Source organism: Bufo bufo, chromosome 1, assembly GCF_905171765.1.
Source record: "Bufo bufo chromosome 1, aBufBuf1.1, whole genome shotgun sequence".
Lineage (NCBI taxonomy): Eukaryota > Metazoa > Chordata > Amphibia > Anura > Bufonidae > Bufo > Bufo bufo.
The window spans coordinates 760,121,797-760,143,633 of record NC_053389.1 but is presented as its reverse complement, the minus strand read 5'-3'; the positions used below and the strand labels follow the sequence as shown (position 1 = coordinate 760,143,633).

General features: G+C 46.5%; 1 protein-coding gene across 1 annotated transcript; it reads left to right on the top strand.

Annotated features, from left to right (window-relative positions):
• Positions 1–17,554, top strand: MRPS24 (mitochondrial ribosomal protein S24). Its single transcript, XM_040414602.1, has 4 exons — positions 1–134; positions 2,681–2,761; positions 4,175–4,286; positions 17,119–17,554. Exons 1-4 carry the CDS (start codon positions 21–23, stop codon positions 17,400–17,402), a joined length of 591 nt encoding a protein of 196 aa, XP_040270536.1. The 5' UTR covers positions 1–20; the 3' UTR covers positions 17,403–17,554.
• Positions 17,555–21,837: the final 4,283 nt, after the last annotated feature.

The following is a 21,837-nucleotide window of genomic DNA, read 5'->3' as shown; positions in this document are numbered from 1 at the left end:
TTTTCACATTTGTCCACCAGATGTCGCTATTGGCAAGCAATGGCAATGTCGTGTGTGTTTCCTCCCCACTGATAGCTCTGTGGTACGTTCCAAAGATGGCGGCGCCCATGTGCAGCACTGTGAGCCGGCTGCAGGTAAGGCACTTTGGGGGTCACTGAGGGCGGTAGGTCTTTGCTGTGAGGAGACCCAGGGGGCAGGGCGCCTCTTCTGTTATAAGGGGCGGGATGGCTGCTACACACAGGACCTCTATAGTGGGGCACGTGTTTGAAGCTTGGCTGTCTGCTGGTATTACAGGTGTTTGCACATTTATTACCTGCCTCAGACCCCACAGTGCGGCCAAAACTGCACCAGCAGAACCCCCCTTTACACAGCCATAGGATTAACCCCTTAGATGGCACTGTCAGCGTTGACCGCAACATCTAAGGGGTTAATCTTCTGGCATCTGTGTTTTCAGCTCTGTTCACTCGGCAAAAATTGCATAAAGAAAATATATGTACCATTTTCAATATCTCTGCTTGCTGCCACTCAAAAGGATTCTTTGTTTACTTCTAATGGCGATAAATCTGCCGAGGTCATGTGACGGACTGGGCAGGTGTCTGGCTCCCTGTCCCCCCTCTGGCGCAGGGCCTGGACGGACGCGGGGACGTCTTCCTTTTCAGTAGCTCACTCTTAGATGGCAGCATTAAGCGTGAGCTGCAGGTACAAACTGACTGTCACCTGCTGTCAGTCCGTGCAGCCGGTGGACATGTCACCCTGTGAGAGAAGATCTCCGGCCCGCACAGCTCACCTTCAGGTCTTCCAGTCTTTTTTTCCCCTTTTGCTGGCACCATTACTGGGAGAGGGACGTTGCTTTGAGGAGTTGGGGGCATGGCTTAGAATGCTCAGCAATTTGGGGTGAAGTGAGTGCAAACCCTAGATGGACCCCGAGCTGCTTGGGTCTGAGCTCTGTGACAGGCCGATCACCAGTAACCTAAAATGGCCGTCCTCCTCCTTGGAATCGCAGTGGTGGACCGCCCAGTGATCAGACGTTTATCCTATACCCCGTACATGTACCATACAGTTCTATAACGTAAGCTGGTATCTCCTGACGTTTTGGGTGTAAAGGAACTTAAAGGGGTATTCCGGTTGTGTGAAGTTCTCCTGTGTCCTCAGGATAGGGGATTATTATTAGATTGGTGGGGGTCTGACCGCTGGGATCCTCACTGACCATGAGAAAAAAGGACTGGCTATCTCCAGAACTGCCATAGAAATGAATAGAGCGGCTGAGCACCTACCCAAAGGCCGCTCCGTTCATTATAGTGGGCCCCATTCTCATGTTTGGTGGGGGTCCCAGCAGTAGGAATCCCACCGATCTAATAGTTTTTCCTGTCTTGTGGATAGGGGATAACTTCACACATTCAGGATACTCTTTAAAAGGGAGTTGTCGGAGATGAGAACAAAAATCGTCTCCTTTATTTATCATGAACACAGCGCCACTCTTGTCAGTGGGTTATGTTTGGTATTACAGCTCGGGACTATTCAAGTAAATGAGGCTGAGCTGCATTGCCAGTAACAACCTAAAGACAAGAGTGGCAGAAGAACAAACGTGGGAAAATCTAATTTGCAGTGTCGTACATAGAGAAGTACGGGCCCCATAGCAAGGATCAAACCAGGCCCCCCACACAGGACAGAAGGGTTTTCGCCTAAACCCCTTTCAATGACCCTTGGCTCATTTTCCCACTGCCTCATTTGCTAAAAGTTGCTCCTTTAGAGGGTAGAGTCCTGACTAATTTTTTGCCCCCAGTAGAAGGGGGATGATCCCAACTAAGACGGCATGGTCTGCCGCTATGGTAGTTACACCCTGGTATTGTGCCTAGTGCAGGTTAAAGGGGTATTCTAATCCGGAAATAGCTAAGCGTTGTACTTGGTTAACCCCTCCAGTCCTTTATAGAATGAATGGAGCTGTAGCTTGCATGGTCTACCGCTGCTCCATTAATACTGGGGCCACATCATCAGATTCCTACTGATCAGATACTTATCCCCTATCCTGTGGTAGAGTATACTTTATACCTTGGCACAACCTCTGTAAATGCTTGTGCCCTGCACTGCCCCTCATACCCCAGTAATTACTATTGGGGGGGGGGGGGGGGGGGTGTGTTATTGTGCAAAAGTACAAAAGTAGTAAAATGTAAAAACAAAACTATATGTATTAGGTATCGCTGTAATCCTACTGACCCAGAGAATAAAGTTATGATATTATTTATGCTGAAAAATGAATGCTACAAAATTTATAATGTAAAAACTCAGTTTTTTCCATCCTCCCAGAAAGAGTTAATAAAAGTTAATTGATAAGTTATGCATACCCAAAAAACTCATACAGCTACATGGGCGGAAAGATAAAAGTAATAGCTCTTGGAAGGCGACGATGAAAAACGTCGCTTGGTTATTAAGGCTCAAAAGAGGCTGGCCTCTAAGGGGTTAAAGGGGTTTCCAGAAGTAGATATTGATCAGGATAGGTCATTAATATCTGAATATGGGGGTCTGACACAGAAGAAGAAGAAGCCCAAAACAGCAGATCTTATGTAGTCTGCGATGGTCTTTCCTTCATGTAAGCTGTGGGAGCGACTACCAGGCGGCGGCAGCGAGTGACGTCATCAGATCCAGCAAACAGCAAGGCTAAATATTCCCTCTTCCTTTTTAGGTTTTGCTCAGAGGACTAGAAGGCGCTTTCCCTCCACGTTCTCACATCCGCTGTATTCAGACCAGCTCCGTTTGTTTAAAGGTGAGCACAGCAGTATTACTGTCTTTATTTCTCCGAGGACATTTCACATGTCATATGTAATCATGGAAATCATACATGTAGTTTAGGACTTGTGCACACGGCCCTGCCCGTATTGTGGCCCGCAAACAGCAGGTCGGCAATACACGGGCACCGGCCGTGTGCACCCCGCATCACAGATGCAGAGCCATTCATATGAATGCATCTGCAATCTGGAAGGTCGGTGTGGAACGTAGGCATGGAACCCCACGGAGTGCTTCTGTGGGGTTTCTGTCTGTGCCTCTGCATTGCAGAAAAGTAGGGCATGCACTATTTTGCGGTACGGATCGTGGACCCCATTCAAGTGCGGCAGCCCTACGCTTGGTGCCCGTGCATTGTGGACCACAATTTGCGGGCCCGCCCGTGTGCATGAAGCCTTACTGGCAGGAGGTGAATCAGAAGCCGGTGACCTGGTATAGAACCTTCAGGAAGATTGCGCCAAATACCATTTTGTAAACCAGGAATTTCCTAATTTGATTCCGATCAGCCTTTTCAGATTCCACATTACTTTGATTTTTAGTTCAAGTGCCGGATTATCAGGTTAATGGAATTTAGTGATTGCCAGAATCAGGGGTGAGGTTTCACCTTCTGTAAGGATGTGGGGAGTTTGCCTTGTGAAGACTATATCCCCATATATGACCGTAACTCCGGGGCAAAATGCTGTTCGTTCACGGCGCTGGCTGTGTCACAACCGACACTGCTGCAACTGCTGGGGTCAGAGGTAACTCTGTGGTCTGATAAAGGGATGGGGGCCTTATTTGTCATCTTATTGGCCTCCCTCCCCAGACACGATTGCAGGATGCCTATGAGTTGCCAAGGCAGCATGGGCCCCCTTATCTGCCATGTTAAGGGCTCTTTACATGGGCCGAGAATTGAAAAGATCATCGCTAAAGAGCCTTACTTAGCGGTTATCTGGCGGTGTAAATGTACTGCCGATTACCTGATGAACGAGCGATATGCTTGTGCATTGGGTAATTGGATCGTTAGTGCAGCACAAAAATCCTTGTTTCCCGTGGCAGATGGTGCTGTGTAAACATCATCTGCTGCCGGGAAACAACCAGACAGTATGGAGAAGAGCGATGGCATTAGCGATCATTCCTCCCCATACTCATACATCGGTCTCCTCCGCTAGCAATCAGCAGATTCCTTCCCGACAATCTGCTTGTACATCGTCCTAAAGTATGCCTTTGGACCCTGCAGCAGAGTATTATGTAAGCCATCAAACAATCCCATTAAGGGAGAAAAAAAAATAGGGTTTAATTAAATAAAATGTAATCAATAAAAACTAAAAATTCAGAAAATTTTAATGAAAAAATTGTTTTTTGTTATTTAACAGTTTATTAATGACTTTAAAACATTCCTTTTTTTTTTGCCTAGAACCGTGCAGCACGTGTTCGCGTGGGTAAAGGAGACAAGCCGGTGACCTATGAAGAGGTACATCCCCCTCATTACATCGCCCATAGGAAAGGGTGGCTTTCTCAACACACAAGTAAGAGCTTTATACCATGCATCATGCTTATCCATGTTGAAAATTCTTACTACGTGGTACAGACGGGGCAGTTCTTTTCAACCGTGGCGGGAGGTTTTCCTCCCTAAGATTTTTCCTCCCATGCAGACGGCATTTTTTTGAAGCATCAGGAATGACAGAATAGACCTGCACTTGTAGGGGAAGTCCGGCTAAGATGGTTCCCATCCAATAAGTTGTATCCCTGATAAAGACACAGGAGGAGGGGGTTACATTTGCTTATAGCCAGCTGCAATCTGACTGGCTGCTATAGGCAACCCCCCCCCCATTCAGTTTGATAAATTTCACCAAGAGTCATTTCATCCATGCCATGTAACAGCCGTGACCCAAAACAAGAACTTCTTCCTAGAAGCGAGTGGTAGTTTGAGTTATCGGAGCATTTTTTATTTTTTTTTCCAAAGGGGTTCTCCATGAATTCATAAAAAGAAAATTACTGAAAATAGTTAAAGGCTATGTACACCTTAAGGGTAATTTTTTTATGATTGCATTTTACTCATTTTTGGCTTTTTTCAGTTGATCTTTATTAGAAATATTCAGCAGCTCTGTCACAAAGGGTTAAGCTCTGCTTAGCTGTGAGAATTGTGTGACTTTGTGAAAAATGGCTCAAAAACACATATTTAAGCCACGTTGATATCACTAAGATTAGAATAGTGTTGAGATTAAAAATAAGCAGCCCTCAGCTGAGCTGCCTGATGGAACACAGTAAAAATACAATGCCTGCTAGTAAAGGATCTAAAAGCTGTACAGAGAAAGGTGCTCAACATTTTTAATGAAGACTAATTGAAAAATTTATTTTTTAGCTCAAAATGAGTACAATGCCTCCAAAGGTGTCTGCAGCCTTTAAATATTACTTTATTATAAATATTTTATTGAATACGTTTCTTTAGTTGTAAATGGCTCGCTTTGTCTAGGGAGCAATTGTTAGGCCACCATCCTATTAGTCCACACAAAACCCGTCCTAATCACACAGCAGAACAAGTTAGTTCACAAGTAAAGAGCTGCCTCAGCCTCCTCTCCTACTTGTCAGGGATTATGATCCTGAATACAGCTGATAAGATCTTCAGCTGAATCTCTGTAGGAATGGAGTTCATGAGGAGACATGAAGTACAGAGAGGATGAACAGGACAGACTGTGGTGATGTGGGGCTGTGGTAATGGAGACTGCATACAAGAGCTGCTACTAATTAGCCACTTCCCCACTGTACGTCATGTCTCCTCATGAACTCCATTTCTACAGAGATTCACCTGAAGATCATATTAAACCGTATTCAGTATCATAATCCCTGACAAGTAGAGCAGAGAGGAGGATGAGGCAGCTCTTTAGCTCAGTGTTCGGAAATAACTTGTCCTGCTGTGTGGTGAGGACAGGTTTTGTGTGTACTAAAAGGACGGCGGCCATTTTATATCCCCTGGTGATTGGTCCCTATACGAAACGAGCCATTATAAATAATAAAAATTATTTGGGAATATATTTAGAATAAAGTACGGTAATATTTAAGTATTTTCAATCACTTTGTTTTCTTAATTTCCGGAGAACCCCTTTATCGGAAGATCTTTGCTGTTTGTGCTATGTCTGTAAGGGAAAACATTCACAGCAGCACAGTGCATCCTTGTGGTTATATTATCACTTTGCAGGATATTTGAATTGGGAGACAAGTAATAAACTCAAACTCTTGTGTTGACTGATCCTGCCACTCTGCTGAAAAGGACCGAGCTGCAGTACCTGGCACAGCCACAGCTGAGGTTCTGTCTGTGGAAACAATTAGGGTATGTTCACATGCCTCATTTTTTAGTGCGGAATCTGTGCATGTTTTTTTCCTCCAACACAATTTAAAACTTTTTTTTTTTTTTACCAATGGGTGTACTGCGCAAAAAAAAGCACGCAAATTTATTTAAAGCTTTGTGTTAATTTCAGTTTCAGTGTGGATTCGGCCCAAGTTTCCGCCAATGTTTTCAAGCATTTTTTAAGCTCAAACATCCCAAATTCAGAGCCAAAAAACTGGCCCTAGGGGGAACGCACCGCTTGTTGGAAAGTTCATTCTGCTGCTCCACCCCCAATCAACTGATATCCTATCCTAAAGTACCTGCCGCTTGATGTGGATGGCACTTTTTAGGGGGGGGGATCTGTGGATGGCACTATTATGGGGAGGGGGGTCTGTGGATGGCACTATTATGGGGAGGGGGGGTCTGTGGATGGCACTGTTTAGGGGAGGGGGGGTCTGTGGATGGCACTGTTTAGGGGAGGGGGGTCTGTGGATGGCACTGTTTAGGGGAGGGGGGTCTGTGGATGGCACTGTTTAGGGGAGGGGGGTCTGTGGATGGCACTGTTTAGGGGAGGGGGGTCTGTGGATGGCACTGTTTAGGGGAGGGGGGTCTGTGGATGGCACTGTTTAGGGGAGGGGGGTCTGTGGATGGCACTGTTTAGGGGAGGGGGGTCTGTGGATGGCACTGTTTAGGGGAGGGGGGTCTGTGGATGGCACTGTTTAGGGGAGGGGGGTCTGTGGGTGGCACTGTTTAGGGGAGGGGGGTCTGTGGGTGGCACTGTTTAGGGGAGGGGGATCTGTGGATGGCACTGTTTAGGGGAGGGGGATCTGTGGATGGCACTATTTAGGGGAGGGGGATCTGTGGATGGCACTGTTTAGGGAGGGGGGATCTGTGGATGGCACTGTTTAGGGGAGGGGGGTCTGTGGATGGCACTGTTTAGGGGAGGGGGGTCTGTGGATGGCACTGTTTAGGGGAGGGGGGTCTGTGGATGGCACTGTTTAGGGGAGGGGGGTCTGTGGATGGCACTGTTTAGGGGAGGGGGGTCTGTGGGTGGCACTGTTTAGGGGAGGGGGGTCTGTGGGTGGCACTGTTTAGGGGAGGGGGATCTGTGGATGGCACTGTTTAGGGGAGGGGGATCTGTGGATGGCACTATTTAGGGGAGGGGGATCTGTGGATGGCACTGTTTAGGGAGGGGGGATCTGTGGATGGCACTGTTTAGGGGAGGGGGATCTGTGGATGGCACTGTTTAGGGGAGGGGGATCTGTGGATGGCACTGTTTAGGGGAGGGGGATCTGTGGATGGCACTGTTTAGGGGAGGGGGATCTGTGGGTGGCACTGTTTAGGGGAGGGGGATCTGTGGGTGGCACTGTTTAGGGGAGGGGGATCTGTGGGTGGCACATATAGCATAAGATGCTATATAGTGTCATCCGCTGATACCCCTCCCATAACAGTACCATCCACAGATCCCCCTCCTCATAACAGTACCATCCACAGATTCCAGTCAGTTCCCTAGACTGGGGAAGATCGTCTTGAAGACAGGGGGGGCTGGGCATTCAGGGGTAGTCTTATACGGCGAGTATAGCCCAAACCCTATATTTTAAATGGAAAAGTTGGGGGTCGTCTTATACGCCCAGTCGTCATATCCCCCTGGAAAATACGGGTAGATTTCCTTGTAGCTATCACTTCCATCAGACGGGTGTCCGAGTTGGCGGCGCTCTCTTGTAGAGAACCCTTCCTGGTTCTTCATAAGGATAAAGCGGTTCTCCGGCCCGTTCCTTCCTTTCTCCCGAAGGTGGTCTCTGACTTCCATATCAATGAAGAAATTGTCCTTCCCTCACTGTGTCCCTCTCCTTCACACCCTAGGGAAAGTGAGTTACACCATTTGGATGTTGTCAGGGCTCTGAAGATTTATTTAGCAGTGGTCCTCGCAAGGGATTGGCGGCCTCCAAGGTGGCAATCGCACGTTGGATTCGGTTTGCAATTGCGGAGGCATACCTATCTTCTCTGCATTTGGGAAAAATCATAGCATGTTCATTGTGCGTATAGAAGTGAATGGGGCATCCGGATACAAGGGGGGGGGATTTATCATGAGGGGGATATATGAAGTCTGTTTTGCTTGACTGTTTGTTGGTGTATTTTATGTCCTATATATGTTTGATAAATTTGGCTCATCTTTAGACCTAGAAAAGCTACACCAGTTTTCCTACTCCACCCTCCTCCTGGAGTGAGACACAATAATAAATCTGGAGTGAAACTCCTTAACATAGCTAACCCACCCACATTACAAAACTGGACTGAATGTTGTAAAAAGTTCCAAACTTTGCGCTAGTGCAAAAAAAAAAAAAAGCAAAATTTTGAGCAAGCAATTGCAAAAAGTCACACAAGCCCTATTTTTGCGACTTTGTGACACCAGAACTCTGGAGTGAAGGTATGATAAATCCGGGCCAATGTGTTTTTCACCGATGGATGCCAGAATATGTAGATTCTGTCCTTTTCTTGTCTTTTTTTTGTGGACAAGTAAGACATTTCTATAGCTGTGGCATGCACACCGCCGGGTTCGGTGTCTTATGGACCACATAACGTCGTGTGCTTGAGGCCTTAGTAAATGTCTGCCCATGATCTGATTATTATCAAGGGATCTGTCTAGCAAGTAGTGATTGTCCAAAGTGGAGAACCCCTTTAAAAGGAGAAGTCACAAATTATTATTTTTTTCTGCCAGTTAAAATCACATTTTTTTTTTTGTAATCTGTTTTTATTTTCTGATTGTAGAATTTTTTTATTTTATTCTATTTTCTGAACAGGATTATGGGGGCGGCCATCTTGTCTGAGCTGTTCTTAACAGCATTAAGAAAATCGCTTTACGGCAGCCCCATGGGCCATAAACACAATGGTCAGGAGGGGACCTCATTGACTTCTATTGGAGAGATTTCTAGACGTGCTCTGTGACCTGCGCAGAGGTCATTGTACGAGGAAAGAATAGATAAGATGTGATATCACCTATTGTGAATGGGGGATCCTGTCTTATCTATACACAGAGGTGATATCATTACAGGCAGGATTACAATGAGATAACTGCAGTAAAGTGATCTGTACAGACCAAGAAGTGGCGCCAATTATTAGGCATAGTGGCCAGCGCAAAAACTGCAGGATTTTTGGTTTTAGTTTAAATATAAAAAGTGACATCAAACTTAGGCTACTTGACACTGGCGTTTCGGCTTTCCGTTTCTGAGATCCGTTCAGGGCTCTCACAAGCGGTCCAAAACGGATCAGTTTTGCCCTAATGCATTCTGAATGGATAAGGATCCGCTCAGAAGGCATCAGTTTGCCTCCGTTCCTTCCCCATTCTGCTTTGGAGGCTGCCTGCAGCGTTTTGGTGTCCATCTGATGAAACTGAGCCAAACGGATCTGTTCTGACACATGATGTAAGCCAATGGGGACGGATCCATTTTCTATAAAACAATCTGGCACAATAGAAAACGGATTCGTCCTCCATTGACTTTCAATCGTGTTCAAGAAAGATCCGTTTTGGCTATGTTAAAGATGATACAAACAGATCCGTTCTGAACAGATGCAGACGTTTGTATTATCTAAAAAGATCCGTCTGGGCAGATCCATGATGGATCCGCACCAAACGCAAGTGTGAAAGTAGCCTTAAAAATAACATCATCAAAAATTATAAAAAAATATATGTTAAATCATAAAAAAGTGATTTAAACAGCAGATCATTTTCTGATGTCACATTCCCTTTAACCACCTCCGGACCGCTGTACGCAGATTCGCGTTCCGGAGGTGGCAGCCCTGCGCTCAGCGACGCATATACGCGTCATCTCGCGTGAGCCGGGATTTCCTGTGAACGCGCGCACACAGGAACGGAAGGTAAGAGAGTTGATCTCCAGCCTGCCAGCGGCGATCGTTCGCTGGCAGGCTGGAGATGTGTTTTTTTTAACCCCTAACAGGTATATTAGACGCTGTTTTGACAACAGCGTCTAATATACCTGCTACCTGGTCCTCTGGTGGTCCCCTTTGTTTGGATCGACCACCAGAGGACACAGGCAGCTCAGTAGAGTCCCACCAAGCACCACTACACTACACTACACCCCCCCCCGTCACTTATTAACCCCTTATTAGCCCCTGATCACCCCATATAGACTCCCTGATCACCCCCCTGTCATTGATCAACCCCCTGTAAAGCTCCATTCAGATGTCCGCATGATTTTTACGGATGCACTGATAGATGGATCGGATCCGCAAAACGCAACCGGACGTCTGAATGAAGCCTTACAGGGGCATGATCAATGACTGTGGTTATCACCCCATATAGACTCCCTGATCACCCCCCTGTCATTGATTACCCCCCTGTCATTGATTACCCCCCTGTCATTGATTACCCCCCTGTCATTGATTACCCCCCTGTCATTGATTACCCCCCTGTCATTGATTACCCCCCTGTCATTGATCAACCCCCTGTAAAGCTCCATTCAGATGTCCGCATGATTTTTACGGATCCACTGATAGATGGATCGGATCCGCAAAACGCATCCGGACGTCTGAATGAAGCCTTACAGGGGCATGATCAATGACTGTGGTTATCACCCCATATAGACTCCCTGATCACCCCCCTGTCATTGATTACCCCCCTGTAAAGCTCCATTCAGATGTCCGCATGATTTTTACGGATGCACTGATAGATGGATCGGATCCGCAAAACGCATACGGACGTCTGAATGAAGCCTTATAGGGGCGTGATCAATGACTGTGGTTATCACCCCATATAGACTCCCTGATCACCCCCCTGTCATTGATCAACCCCCTGTAAAGCTCCATTCAGATGTCCGCATGATTTTTACGGATGCACTGATAGATGGATCGGATCCGCAAAACGCATCCGGACGTCTGAATGAAGCCTTACAGGGGCATGATCAATGACTGTGGTTATCACCCCATATAGACTCCCTGATCACCCCCCTGTCATTGATTACCCCCCTGTCATTGATTACCCCCCTGTAAAGCTCCATTCAGATGTCCGCATGATTTTTACGGATGCACTGATAGATGGATCGGATCCGCAAAACGCATCCGGACGTCTGAATGAAGCCTTACAGGGGCGTGATCAATGACTGTGGTTATCACCCCATATAGACTCCCTGATCACCCCCCTGTCATTGATCACTCCCCCTGTCATTGATCACTCCCCTGTCATTGATCACCCCCCCCTGTCATTGATCACCCCCCCTGTCATTGATCACCCCCCCCCTGTCATTGATCACCCCCCCCCTGTCATTGATCACCCCCCCCTGTCATTGATCACCCCCCCCTGTCATTGATCACCCCCCCCTGTCATTGATCACCCCCCCCTGTCATTGATCACCCCCCCCTGTCATTGATCACCCCCCCCTGTCATTGATCACTCCCCCTGTCATTGATCACTCCCCCTGTCATTGATCACTCCCCCTGTCATTGATCACTCCCCCTGTCATTGATCACTCCCCCTGTCATTGATCACCCCCCTGTCATTGATCACCCCCCCCTGTCATTGATCACCCCCCCCTGTCATTGATCACCCCCCCCTGTCATTGATCACCCCCCCCCTGTCATTGATCACCCCCCCCTGTCATTGATCACCCCCCCCTGTCATTGATCACCCCCCCCTGTCATTGATCACCCTCTGTAAGGCTCCATTCAGACATTTTTTTGGCCCAAGTTAGCGGAATTTTTTATTTTTTTTCTTACAAAGTCTCATATTCCACTAACTTGTGACAAAAAATAAAATCTCACATGAACTCACCATACCCCTCACCGAATCCAAATGCGTAAAATTTTTTAGACATTTATATTCCAGACTTCTTCTCACGCTTTAGGGCCCCTAGAATGCCAGGGCAGTATAAATACCCCACATGTGACCCTATTTCGGAAAGAAGACACCCCCCAGGTATTCCGTGAGGGGCATATTGAGTCCATGAAAGATTGAAATTTTTGTCCCAAGTTAGCGGAACGGGAGACTTTGTGAGAAAAAAATAAAAAATATCAATTTCCGCTAACTTGTGCCAAAAAAAAAAAATTTCTATGAACTCGCCATGCCCCTCATTGAATACCTTGGGGTGTCTTCTTTCCAAAATGGGGTCACATGTGGGGTATTTATACTGCCCTGGCATTCTAGGGGCCCCAAAGCGTGAGAAGAAGTCTGGTATCCAAATGTCTAAAAATGCCCTCCTAAAAAGGAATTTGGGCCCCTTTGCGCATCTAGGCTGCAAAAAAGTGTCACACATCTGGTATCGCCGTACTCAGGAGAAGTTGGGGAATGTGTTTTGGGGTGTAATTTTACATATACCCATGCTGGGTGAGATAAATATCTTGGTCAAATGCCAACTTTGTATAAAAAAATGGGAAAAGTTGTCTTTTGCCAAGATATTTCTCTCACCCAGCATGGGTATATGTAAAAAGACACCCCAAAACATATTCCCCAACTTCTCCTGAATACGGCGATACCACATGTGTGACACTTTTTTGCAGCCTAGGTGGGCAAAGGGGCCCACATTCCAAAGAGCACCTTTCGGATTTCACTGGTCATTTACCTACTTACCACACATTAGGGCCCCTGGAAAATGCCAGGGCAGTATAACTACCCCACAAGTGACCCCATTTTGGAAAGAAGACACCCCAAGGTATTCCGTGAGGGGCATGGCGAGTTCCTAGAATTTTTTATTTTTTGTCACAAGTTTGTATGAAAAAAAAAAAAAAATCAGCATTTTCCACTAACTTGTGACAAAAAATAAAAACTTCCATGAACTCACTATGCCCATCAGCGAATACCTTGGGGTCTCTTCTTTCCAAAATGGGGTCACTTGTGGGGTAGTTATACTGCCCTGGCATTCTAGGGGCCCAAATGTGTGGTAAGGAGTTTGAAATCAAATTCTGTAAAAAATGACGAGTGAAATCCGAAAGGTGCTCTTTGGAATATGGGCCCCTTTGCCCACCTAGGCTGCAAAAAAGTGTCACACATCTGGTATCTCCGTATTCAGTAGAAGTTGGGGAATGTGTTTTGGGGTGTCATTTTACATATACCCATGCTGGGTGAGAGAAATATCTTGGCAAAAGACAACTTTTCCCATTTTTTTATACAAAGTTGGCATTTGACCAAGATATTTATCTCACCCAGCATGGGCATATGTAAAAAGACACCCCAAAACACATTCCTCAACTTCTCCTGAATACAGAGATACCAGATGTGTGACACTTTTTTGCAGCCTAGGTGGGCAAAGGGGCCCATATTCCAAAGAGCACCTTTCGGATTTCACAGGTCATTTTTTTACAGAATTTGATTTCAAACTCCTTACCACACATTTGGGCCCCTAGAATGCCAGGGCAGTATAACTACCCCACAAGTGACCCCATTTTGGAAAGAAGAGACCCCAAGGTATTTCGTGATGGGCATAGTGAGTTCATAGAACTTTTTATTTTTTGTCACAAGTCAGTGGAATATGAGACTTTGTAAGAAAAAAAAAAAAATCATCATTTTCCGCTAACTTGTGACAAAAAATAAAAAGTTCTATGAACTCACTATGCCCATCAGCGAATACCTTAGGGTGTGTACTTTCCGAAATGGGGTCATTTGTGGGGTGTTTGTACTGTCTGGCCATTGTAGAACCTCAGGAAACATGACAGGTGCTCAGAAAGTCAGAGCTGCTTCAAAAAGCGGAAATTCACATTTTTGTACCATAGTTTGTAAACGCTATAACTTTTACCCAAACCATTTTTTTTTTACCCAAACATTTTTTTTTATCAAAGACATGTAGAACAATAAATTTAGAGCAAAATTTATATATGGATGTCGTTTTTTTTGCAAAATTTTACAACTGAAAGTGAAAAATGTCATTTTTTTGCAAAAAAATCGTTAAATTTCGATTAATAACAAAAAAAGTAAAAATGTCAGCAGCAATGAAATACCACCAAATGAAAGCTCTATTAGTGAGAAGAAAAGGAGGTAAAATTCATTTGGGTGGTAAGTTGCATGACCGAGCAATAAACGGTGAAAGTGGTGTAGGTCAGAAGTGTAAAAAGTGGCCTGGTCTTTCAGGGTGTTTAAGCTAGGGGGGCTGAGGTGGTTAAAGGGAATCTGTCACCTAGTTTTACCCTATAGAGCTGTGCAGGGATAGATCTCCGCAATATACCTGTCCTATAGCTCTGTGTGGTTTTATTTAGTATAAAAAAAGATTTTATAGATATGTAAATTAGCCAAGTAAGATGCCCAAGGCGTGGTTACTTATGGCAATGCGCAGTTCGTTCACTGAGGCTGATGCCAGCAAAGGGAACAAACACTTTGCCGGCACTGTGCATGTGCTAGCTCGCGCATTGCGAGATTACGGAACTGTAACTTTGAGCAAGGAGGAGATTCCTGGATGCAGGCGGTGCTGGGCTCCTTAACCGTAAGTAACCACCCCTTGGGCACCTTACTTGGCTAATTTACATATCTATAAAATCATTTTTTAAACTAAATAAAACCACACCAAGCTATGGGACGGGTATATTGCGGACATGCCAGCGGAGATCTATCCCTGCATGTCCGCAGCTCTATAGGGTAAAACTAGGTGACAGATTCCCTTTAAGTCGCCTCTGGTGTTCTTGGAGGGGACATATTATTACTTGTTCAGACATTTTTAAAAGAAAAGCTTTATGGAGATTAGCCATTTATTCCGGTGAAGCTATCCCATCTCAGAGGTTCTACAGCAGCTGGGGTGCGGTCTGTAGTAGCAGAGAATTGTATACCGTTTACTGCAACGCCACCTTTTCAGTTGTGATTGACGTGACGCATCCGCTCTTCTGCAGCAGAGCTTAATGTCCGCTCCTGTGCTGGGAGGCCTAAGCTTCAGTGAATAGGGAGGTATCCAGTTTAAGGTCTCACTAGGGTTGTTGTGGGTATCAAAATTTTGATACCCAATCGATACGTTTGTCCCGGTATCGATATCATACCGGGATTTCCATTTTTTCCGATACTGGGCTGCGCAGTCTAGTATCACAGAACATGAGCGCACAGCGTGCTCATCTTCCCTGAGCAGCACAGAGGAGAAGGACGCAGTCTCCTCCCCCTCCCCGGTGCTGCCAATAAAGAGGGGCGGGCGCACTGCGCCACCAATGATAGGAGGCGCCCAGGGATCTCCCTGCACTTAAAGAGGACCTTTCACCAGAATAAAGCATCTAAACTAACTATACAGACGTGTAGAGCGGCACCCAGGGATCTCCCTGCACTTACTGTTATACCTGGGCGCCGCTCCGTTCGCCCGGTATAGCCTCTGGTATCTTCATAGTTAGGCTCCACCCAGGGGAACCTGCCGGGGTCTCTTTCTCCTATGCTGTAGCGCTGGCCAATCGCAGCGCTCAGCTCATAGCCTGAGAGTTTTTTTTCTCTCTCAGGCTATGAGCTGAGCGCTGCGATTGGCCAGCGCTACAGCATGGGAGAAGGAGACGCTGGCAGGTTCCCCTGGGTGGAGCCTAACTATGAAGCTACCGGAGGCTATACCGGGGGATAGTTAGTTTAGTGCAGGGGGATAGTTAGTTTAGATGCTTTATTCTGGTGAAAGGTCCTCTTTAATATTATTCCTGGGTGTCGCTCCGTTCGCCCGCTGTGGCCCAGTTACCGTCTCCTGCTCCGTATGCTAATTACTACTATCGGAGCGATGGGGAGGAGACATCAGCTTTTTTAGTGGGTGTTCCTTCTCCCTGTCCAATCGCAGCGCAAGAACATCACAGCCAGGGAGAAGGAACGCCCAGCAGAGAAACTGATGTCTCCTCCCCATTGCTCCGATAGTAGTAATTAGCATACGGGGAAGGAGACGGTAACTGGGCCACAGCGGGCGAACGGAGCGGTGCCCATGAATAAAAGTAAGTGCAGGGAGATCCCTGGGTGCCGCTCTATGTAGACTGCTACTTAACAAAGTCCGGACCCATGAAAGGTCGTCTTTAACCTTTAATACAGGAGGCAGGTGCCGGCAGCAGAATCACGTAGCTGGCAACCTGCCTCTGACAGGGAGCTGCGATCAGCGGCAGTTAACCCTTCAAGTGCGGCACCTGAGGGGTTAACTGCCGCTGATTTGCTGACGGCATCCGCCTCCTGTATTAAAGGTTAAATACGGTATCATTGGTGGCGCAGTGCGCCTGCTCCCCTCAACCCCCCCAGTATTAAAATAATTGGTGTCAGTGGCCACAGGGTCCCCTCCCCTTCTCATTAGTGGCAGCTTCTGATCGGAGCCCCAGCAGTGTAAGCCTGGGGCTCAGATCGTTACCATGGCAGCCAGGACGCTACTGAAGCCCTGGCTGTTATAGTCGGCTCCCTGTGCACAAAGCCCAGGGCAGCAGGGAGAGTGTGAGGTCCTATTCACCCTGATAGAGCTCTATTAGGGTGAATAGGACAAGGGATTTAAAGATCCCCGGTTCTAGCCCCTAAGGGGGGAAATAGTTATATAAAAAGTAAAAAAAAAAAAAGTTTAAAACCCCCACAAGTATTAAGTATAAATCACCCCCTTTCCCAATTTTACATATAAAATACATAAACAATAAATAAACATATCGCCACGTCCAAAATATTAAAATATTTTAAAAAAATCTATGCAGTGAACACCATAACAGAAAAAAAATAAAAACTGCGCTATTTGCCCCTTTTTTTTTTTAATGCGGATTGCACGCAGCTTTTTTGGTGTTTTCTTTTTTTTCACGTGGTATCGAGTATCGCAATACTTTCTTATGGTATTGAAATCGAATCAAAAATTTGGTAACGCAACAACTCTAGGTCTCACAATGGTCCTTTGTACATGGGGAAAATATCCATGGACGTCTGCTACACAGATATTAGCAATCACTTCCCGTACGGATGACTTAGAATAGTCTTTTTTTGTATAATGGTCCCATATTGTGCTGCTCTGTGTCAGTATGTAAGCGATCACTTCCGAGCAGTGGTGAGATCTAAGTACCTATATTGTTTTGTATACAAGGAGCTTCAGGCTATTTTTCTGCTCATGATATGTCTCTACTTGTCCTTTCAGGTAACCTAGATAGTGAAGAAGGGGCTGCAGAGCGCACCATAGAGGATGTCTACATCCGTAAATTTATGTATGGCACATTCCATGGCTGCCTGGCTAATGAAGTGGTGATCAAGCGCCGGGCCAACCTCATTGTCATATGTGCCATACTAATCCGCAAGATGCCTGCTCAGAAGTATTACTTTCTGACCGGCTACACTGAAGAATTGCTCTCCTACCTGTACAAATGTCCTGTGAAGCTGGAACTGCAAACCGTGGATGAAAAAGTAATTTATAAGTACATCTGAGGTCTGGGGCGCTCCCCGCATGTGGCCAACCGCTATACCACAGGACCGGCTGTTCTTTATGGAAGCGGACTGCCCCCCGACTGTGATTTCACAGGTTGTCACCCTGAGATTTTGTACAATAGTAGAAAATAAACTTGTATATAACCGACATACACAAATGCTAAACTATATTTGATAAGAGCAGCTTACATTACACAAATTGTTCTGAAAAGGAGGCAGATTCAAAGGAATTGTCCACCGCCTTGAAATCATATGCTCTGTATCTGCGGGTGTTCATGAGAACAAAGCAGGGAGACCTTCCCTGAAGTTTCTGTTTGGGAAAGGCTTCCATGCTTTGTTCTTGGCACAGTTTCTATCTATATTAGTGTTTGTCATCATTGCTGGAGCCAAGTTCTCCCTACTGAAGCCCTTAAGTATTGTCCAGAGTTTGCCCGGGTGCTACATAGAAACAATCAAGATTTCACCAGGCGAAAACTATTTAGTTGGGTGACTTCTGCTGCTAGATCTTTCCCAGGTTGCATCCAGTAGATCACACCAGAACCCGTCTGAGCCACTGGTTGAATTTCATGGTAAAACTTTTAAGAATTACCTCATTTTATCTCCAAATCTGTCTCCAGGACTTTGTGCATATTTTAAAATGTTCCACTAAGGGCTCTTTCACACCTGCGTTCTTTTCTTCCGGCATAGAGTTCCATCGTCGGGGCTCTATGCCGGAAGAATCCTGATCAGGATTATCCTAATGCATTCTGAATGGAGAGAAATCCGTTCAGGATGTCTTCAGTTCCGGAACGGAACGTTTTTTGGCCGGAGAAAATACCGCAGCATGCTGCGCTTTTTGCTCCGGCCAAAAATCCGGAACACTTGCCGCAAGGCCGGATCCGGGATTAATGCCAATTGAAAGGCATTGATCCGGATCCGGCCTTAAGCTAAACGTCGTTTCGGCGCATTGCCGGAGCAGACATTCAGCTTTTTCTGAATGGTTACCATGGCTGCCAGGACGCTAAAGTCCTGGCAGCCATGGTAAAGTGTAGCGGGGAGCGGGGGAGCAGCATACTTACCGTCCGTGCGGCTCCCGGGGCGCTTCAGAGTGACGTCAGGGCGCCCCAAGCGCATGGATCACGTCATCCATGCGCATGGGGCGCTCTGACGTCATTCTGGAGCGCCCCGGGAGCCGCACGGACTGTAAGTATACTGCTCCCCACTACTACTATGGCAACCAGGACTTTAATAGCGTCCTGGGTGCCATAGTAACACTGAACGCATTTGGAAGACAGTTCCGTCTTCAAATGCTTTCAGTACACTTGCGTTTTTCCGGATCCGGAGTGTAATTCCGGCAAGTGGAGTACACGCCGGATCCGGACAACGCAAGTGTGAAAGAGGCCTTAGGGAGTCAATTATTTTGTTATATCAAAAATTGCAGCATAGAATACCTCCCCAGCAAATACCAATGTGCAGAAAACCACCCCAGCAGCGCCAAGCAAATATCACAGAATACCTCCTCCCCAGCGGCACCAAGCAAATATCAGTGCAGCACAGAATATCTCCTGCCCAGCAGCTGCAAATACCCCACCACCACAGTGATGCTGCTGCTGAATATTAGAGGTGCTGTAATAATCATGTTACATAACCCTAAAAATGATTTAACCCCTTAAGGACTGTCACCACATTTGCGCATATTAGACTGATCAAATAGCGTTATATGTGCCACCCAGAACTTAAAAACGGTACCTTTGTTGTATCTAATGGAGTTTTCTTTCAGCCAAAAATGAACTTTTAAGATTCTGTAAATGCGCCCTCAAGTGCCCAGGGCGGCGTCTCAATCGTCCGAGTCCCAGGCAGCACCTCAACGGCTCATAACCCCGCCCTCCGTGTGCCTCTGCCCGCCAGTTTACTCTCCTCCTGTCTCCTTTTCCACTGCGCTACGAATTTGACCGCGCAGCCGCAGTGGAAAAAGAGGAGAGTAAACGGGCGGGAGAGATGGCCGCACATGCTCAGTTTCATCCTTTAACTGCCTCCAGAGCTGTGGTATAGCTGAGAAAACCCTCCTGAGCTGCAGCAGAAAGGACACTCCCCTTGAGCTGTCAGCTAGTATTTCTGTTCACCTCTTCATATGTATATAGAGGTCTAACTGCTAGGCATCCCAAAATGAATGGAGAGGCAGGTTGCGCATGTGCACTGCCACCATCTCTAGGGGACCTAAATTGCCAAGCCATAGTGACTGAATGGAGCGGCATGTTCAACCAGCTGCTCCATTAATTTTGGGGGTTGGAGGTCCCAGCAGTCAGATCCCCACCTAGATGATAGATTCCTCTATTCTTTGGATAACTAATTACCAGAATACCCCTTTAAGCTTTAGGCTACTTTCACACTAGCGGTTTCAATACCGCTATTGAGATCCATCATAGGATCTCAAAAGCAAGAGAAAACTCTTCAGTTTTGTCCCCAACTGAACGAAACGCAATGCATTTTGGTGTTCCGTTTGGTTGCGCTCCCATCGCGGACAGAATAATGCTGCCAGCAGCGTTTTTCTGTCTGCGATGTGGAGGAAGAGAAAACAGATCTGTTCCTTTGACTTAGGGCTCATTCACACAACCGTTGGTGTCCCGTGCTGTGAAATGCAAATTGCGATCCGCATCGCATGGGCACCTTCCGTGGGGCAGGCGCATGGGGTTCGCAGACCCATTACCTTGAATGGGTCTGCGATCCCTTCGTTCCGCAAAAAGATAGAACATGCTCTATCTTTTTGCAGTGCGGAGGCACGGAACCCCAGAAAGCACTCCGTAGTGCTTCTGTTCCACATCTCCGGACCCATTGAAATGAATAGGTCCGCATCCGTGATGCGGAATGACAACGGAACGGAGCCCGTGTATTGGGGATCTGCAATACGGGAACAGGACACCAACGGTTGTGTGAACGAGCCCTTACATTGTGTGTCAGGACAGATAAGTTTTCTCTGACACAATAGAAAACGGATCCGTCCCCCATTGACTTTCAATGGTGTTCATGACGGATCCGTCATGGCTATAGAAGAAGACATAATACAACCGGATCCATTCATGATGGTTGTATTATTGTAACGAAAGTTTTTTTGCAGATTCACAACGGATCCCCAAAAACCGCTAGTGTGAAAATAGCCTAAAGACCACACTTCCTCAGTTTTCAATATGAAGGAGATGCTGCAGTGCACCCAGCTACTCACTGCAGGGAATAAGCACAATAAGTCCTTCATCATAATGATAGGATACGGCATATCATTATCAAAAGGGAACAACCCTTTAAGGCCAGACACACCAGAGAATTGAATGAGATACACTTGCAGCACGTCATTGAGAGGTCCTGTTCTGGCTCCTCCAACAGGATCACAACATTAGGCCTCATGCACACAAATGTATTTTCTTTGTGTCCGTTAAGTTTTTTTTTTTTGCAGACCCATTCAGTTCAATAGGTCCACAAAAAACAGAAGTTACTCAGTGTGCCACTATACTAGCTTCTGTCCATCATCTTGACCCTTCAGAATGTCTGCAAGTTGTAGCTCTGTTGGCCTGGTGATGTTTTGTTAGATGGGATCAAGTCACGTTCTACAGATCAGTGGTCCTCCACTGAGGGTTTCTTAATGTTGGCATCAGCATAGGGGCAGTGATGGCAAACCTGACACAGGTGGCACTTCAAGCCCTCTCTGTGTGCACCCACACCCTGGAAAGAGTCTATGATGTACCAATATGCCTTAGACTTTTCCTGCCATTCATCCCCCCCCCCCCAGAACTTTTAATCCGTGCAACAGGCAGATGCAGGGGCGGGCGTCAGAAGCAATGCAGGTGCCTGGGTGTGGGGTCCAGATGTATGGGAGGCATTTTAGGGGTCAAACTGCAGTTTCTGTACAGCATTAAAATGTATTGGCTCTGCAGAGCCAAACTTCATCTTGCAAGACTTCAGTGAATTTCATATTCCTATCTGCATCTTTAGATAACAGGAATCCAAAGTGGGCTTTAGTACTGGCTGGTACCTCGGTACCAAAGCCCACTTCGAATTCCTATGTTAAAATGTTTTTAAAGACGCAGATAGGAATACCATAATTCATGGAAGTCTTGCGTGACTCTGGCTCTATGGAACCAATACATTTTAATGCTGTATGGAAATGGCATTAACACAAAAGTGTTTGAACGAATCGACTTCAGATCTATTATCCGAAGTTAGATTCACTCAAGCCTAGTCATTATCTGATCAGAGGGTGACCCCCGACGTCCACTGATCAGCTGTTTGAGAAGGCATCAGGCACTCACAGTAGCGCCATGGCCTTCATGTCAGATGGGCTAGGGAAAGCTGCAAGAAGGCCATGGCGCTACTGTCCTATTTTGCGGATCTGCAAAACACACACGGATGTGTGAATGGACCCTTAACCAAGACCTTTAGTACGCGGTGTGCAATGACGACAAGT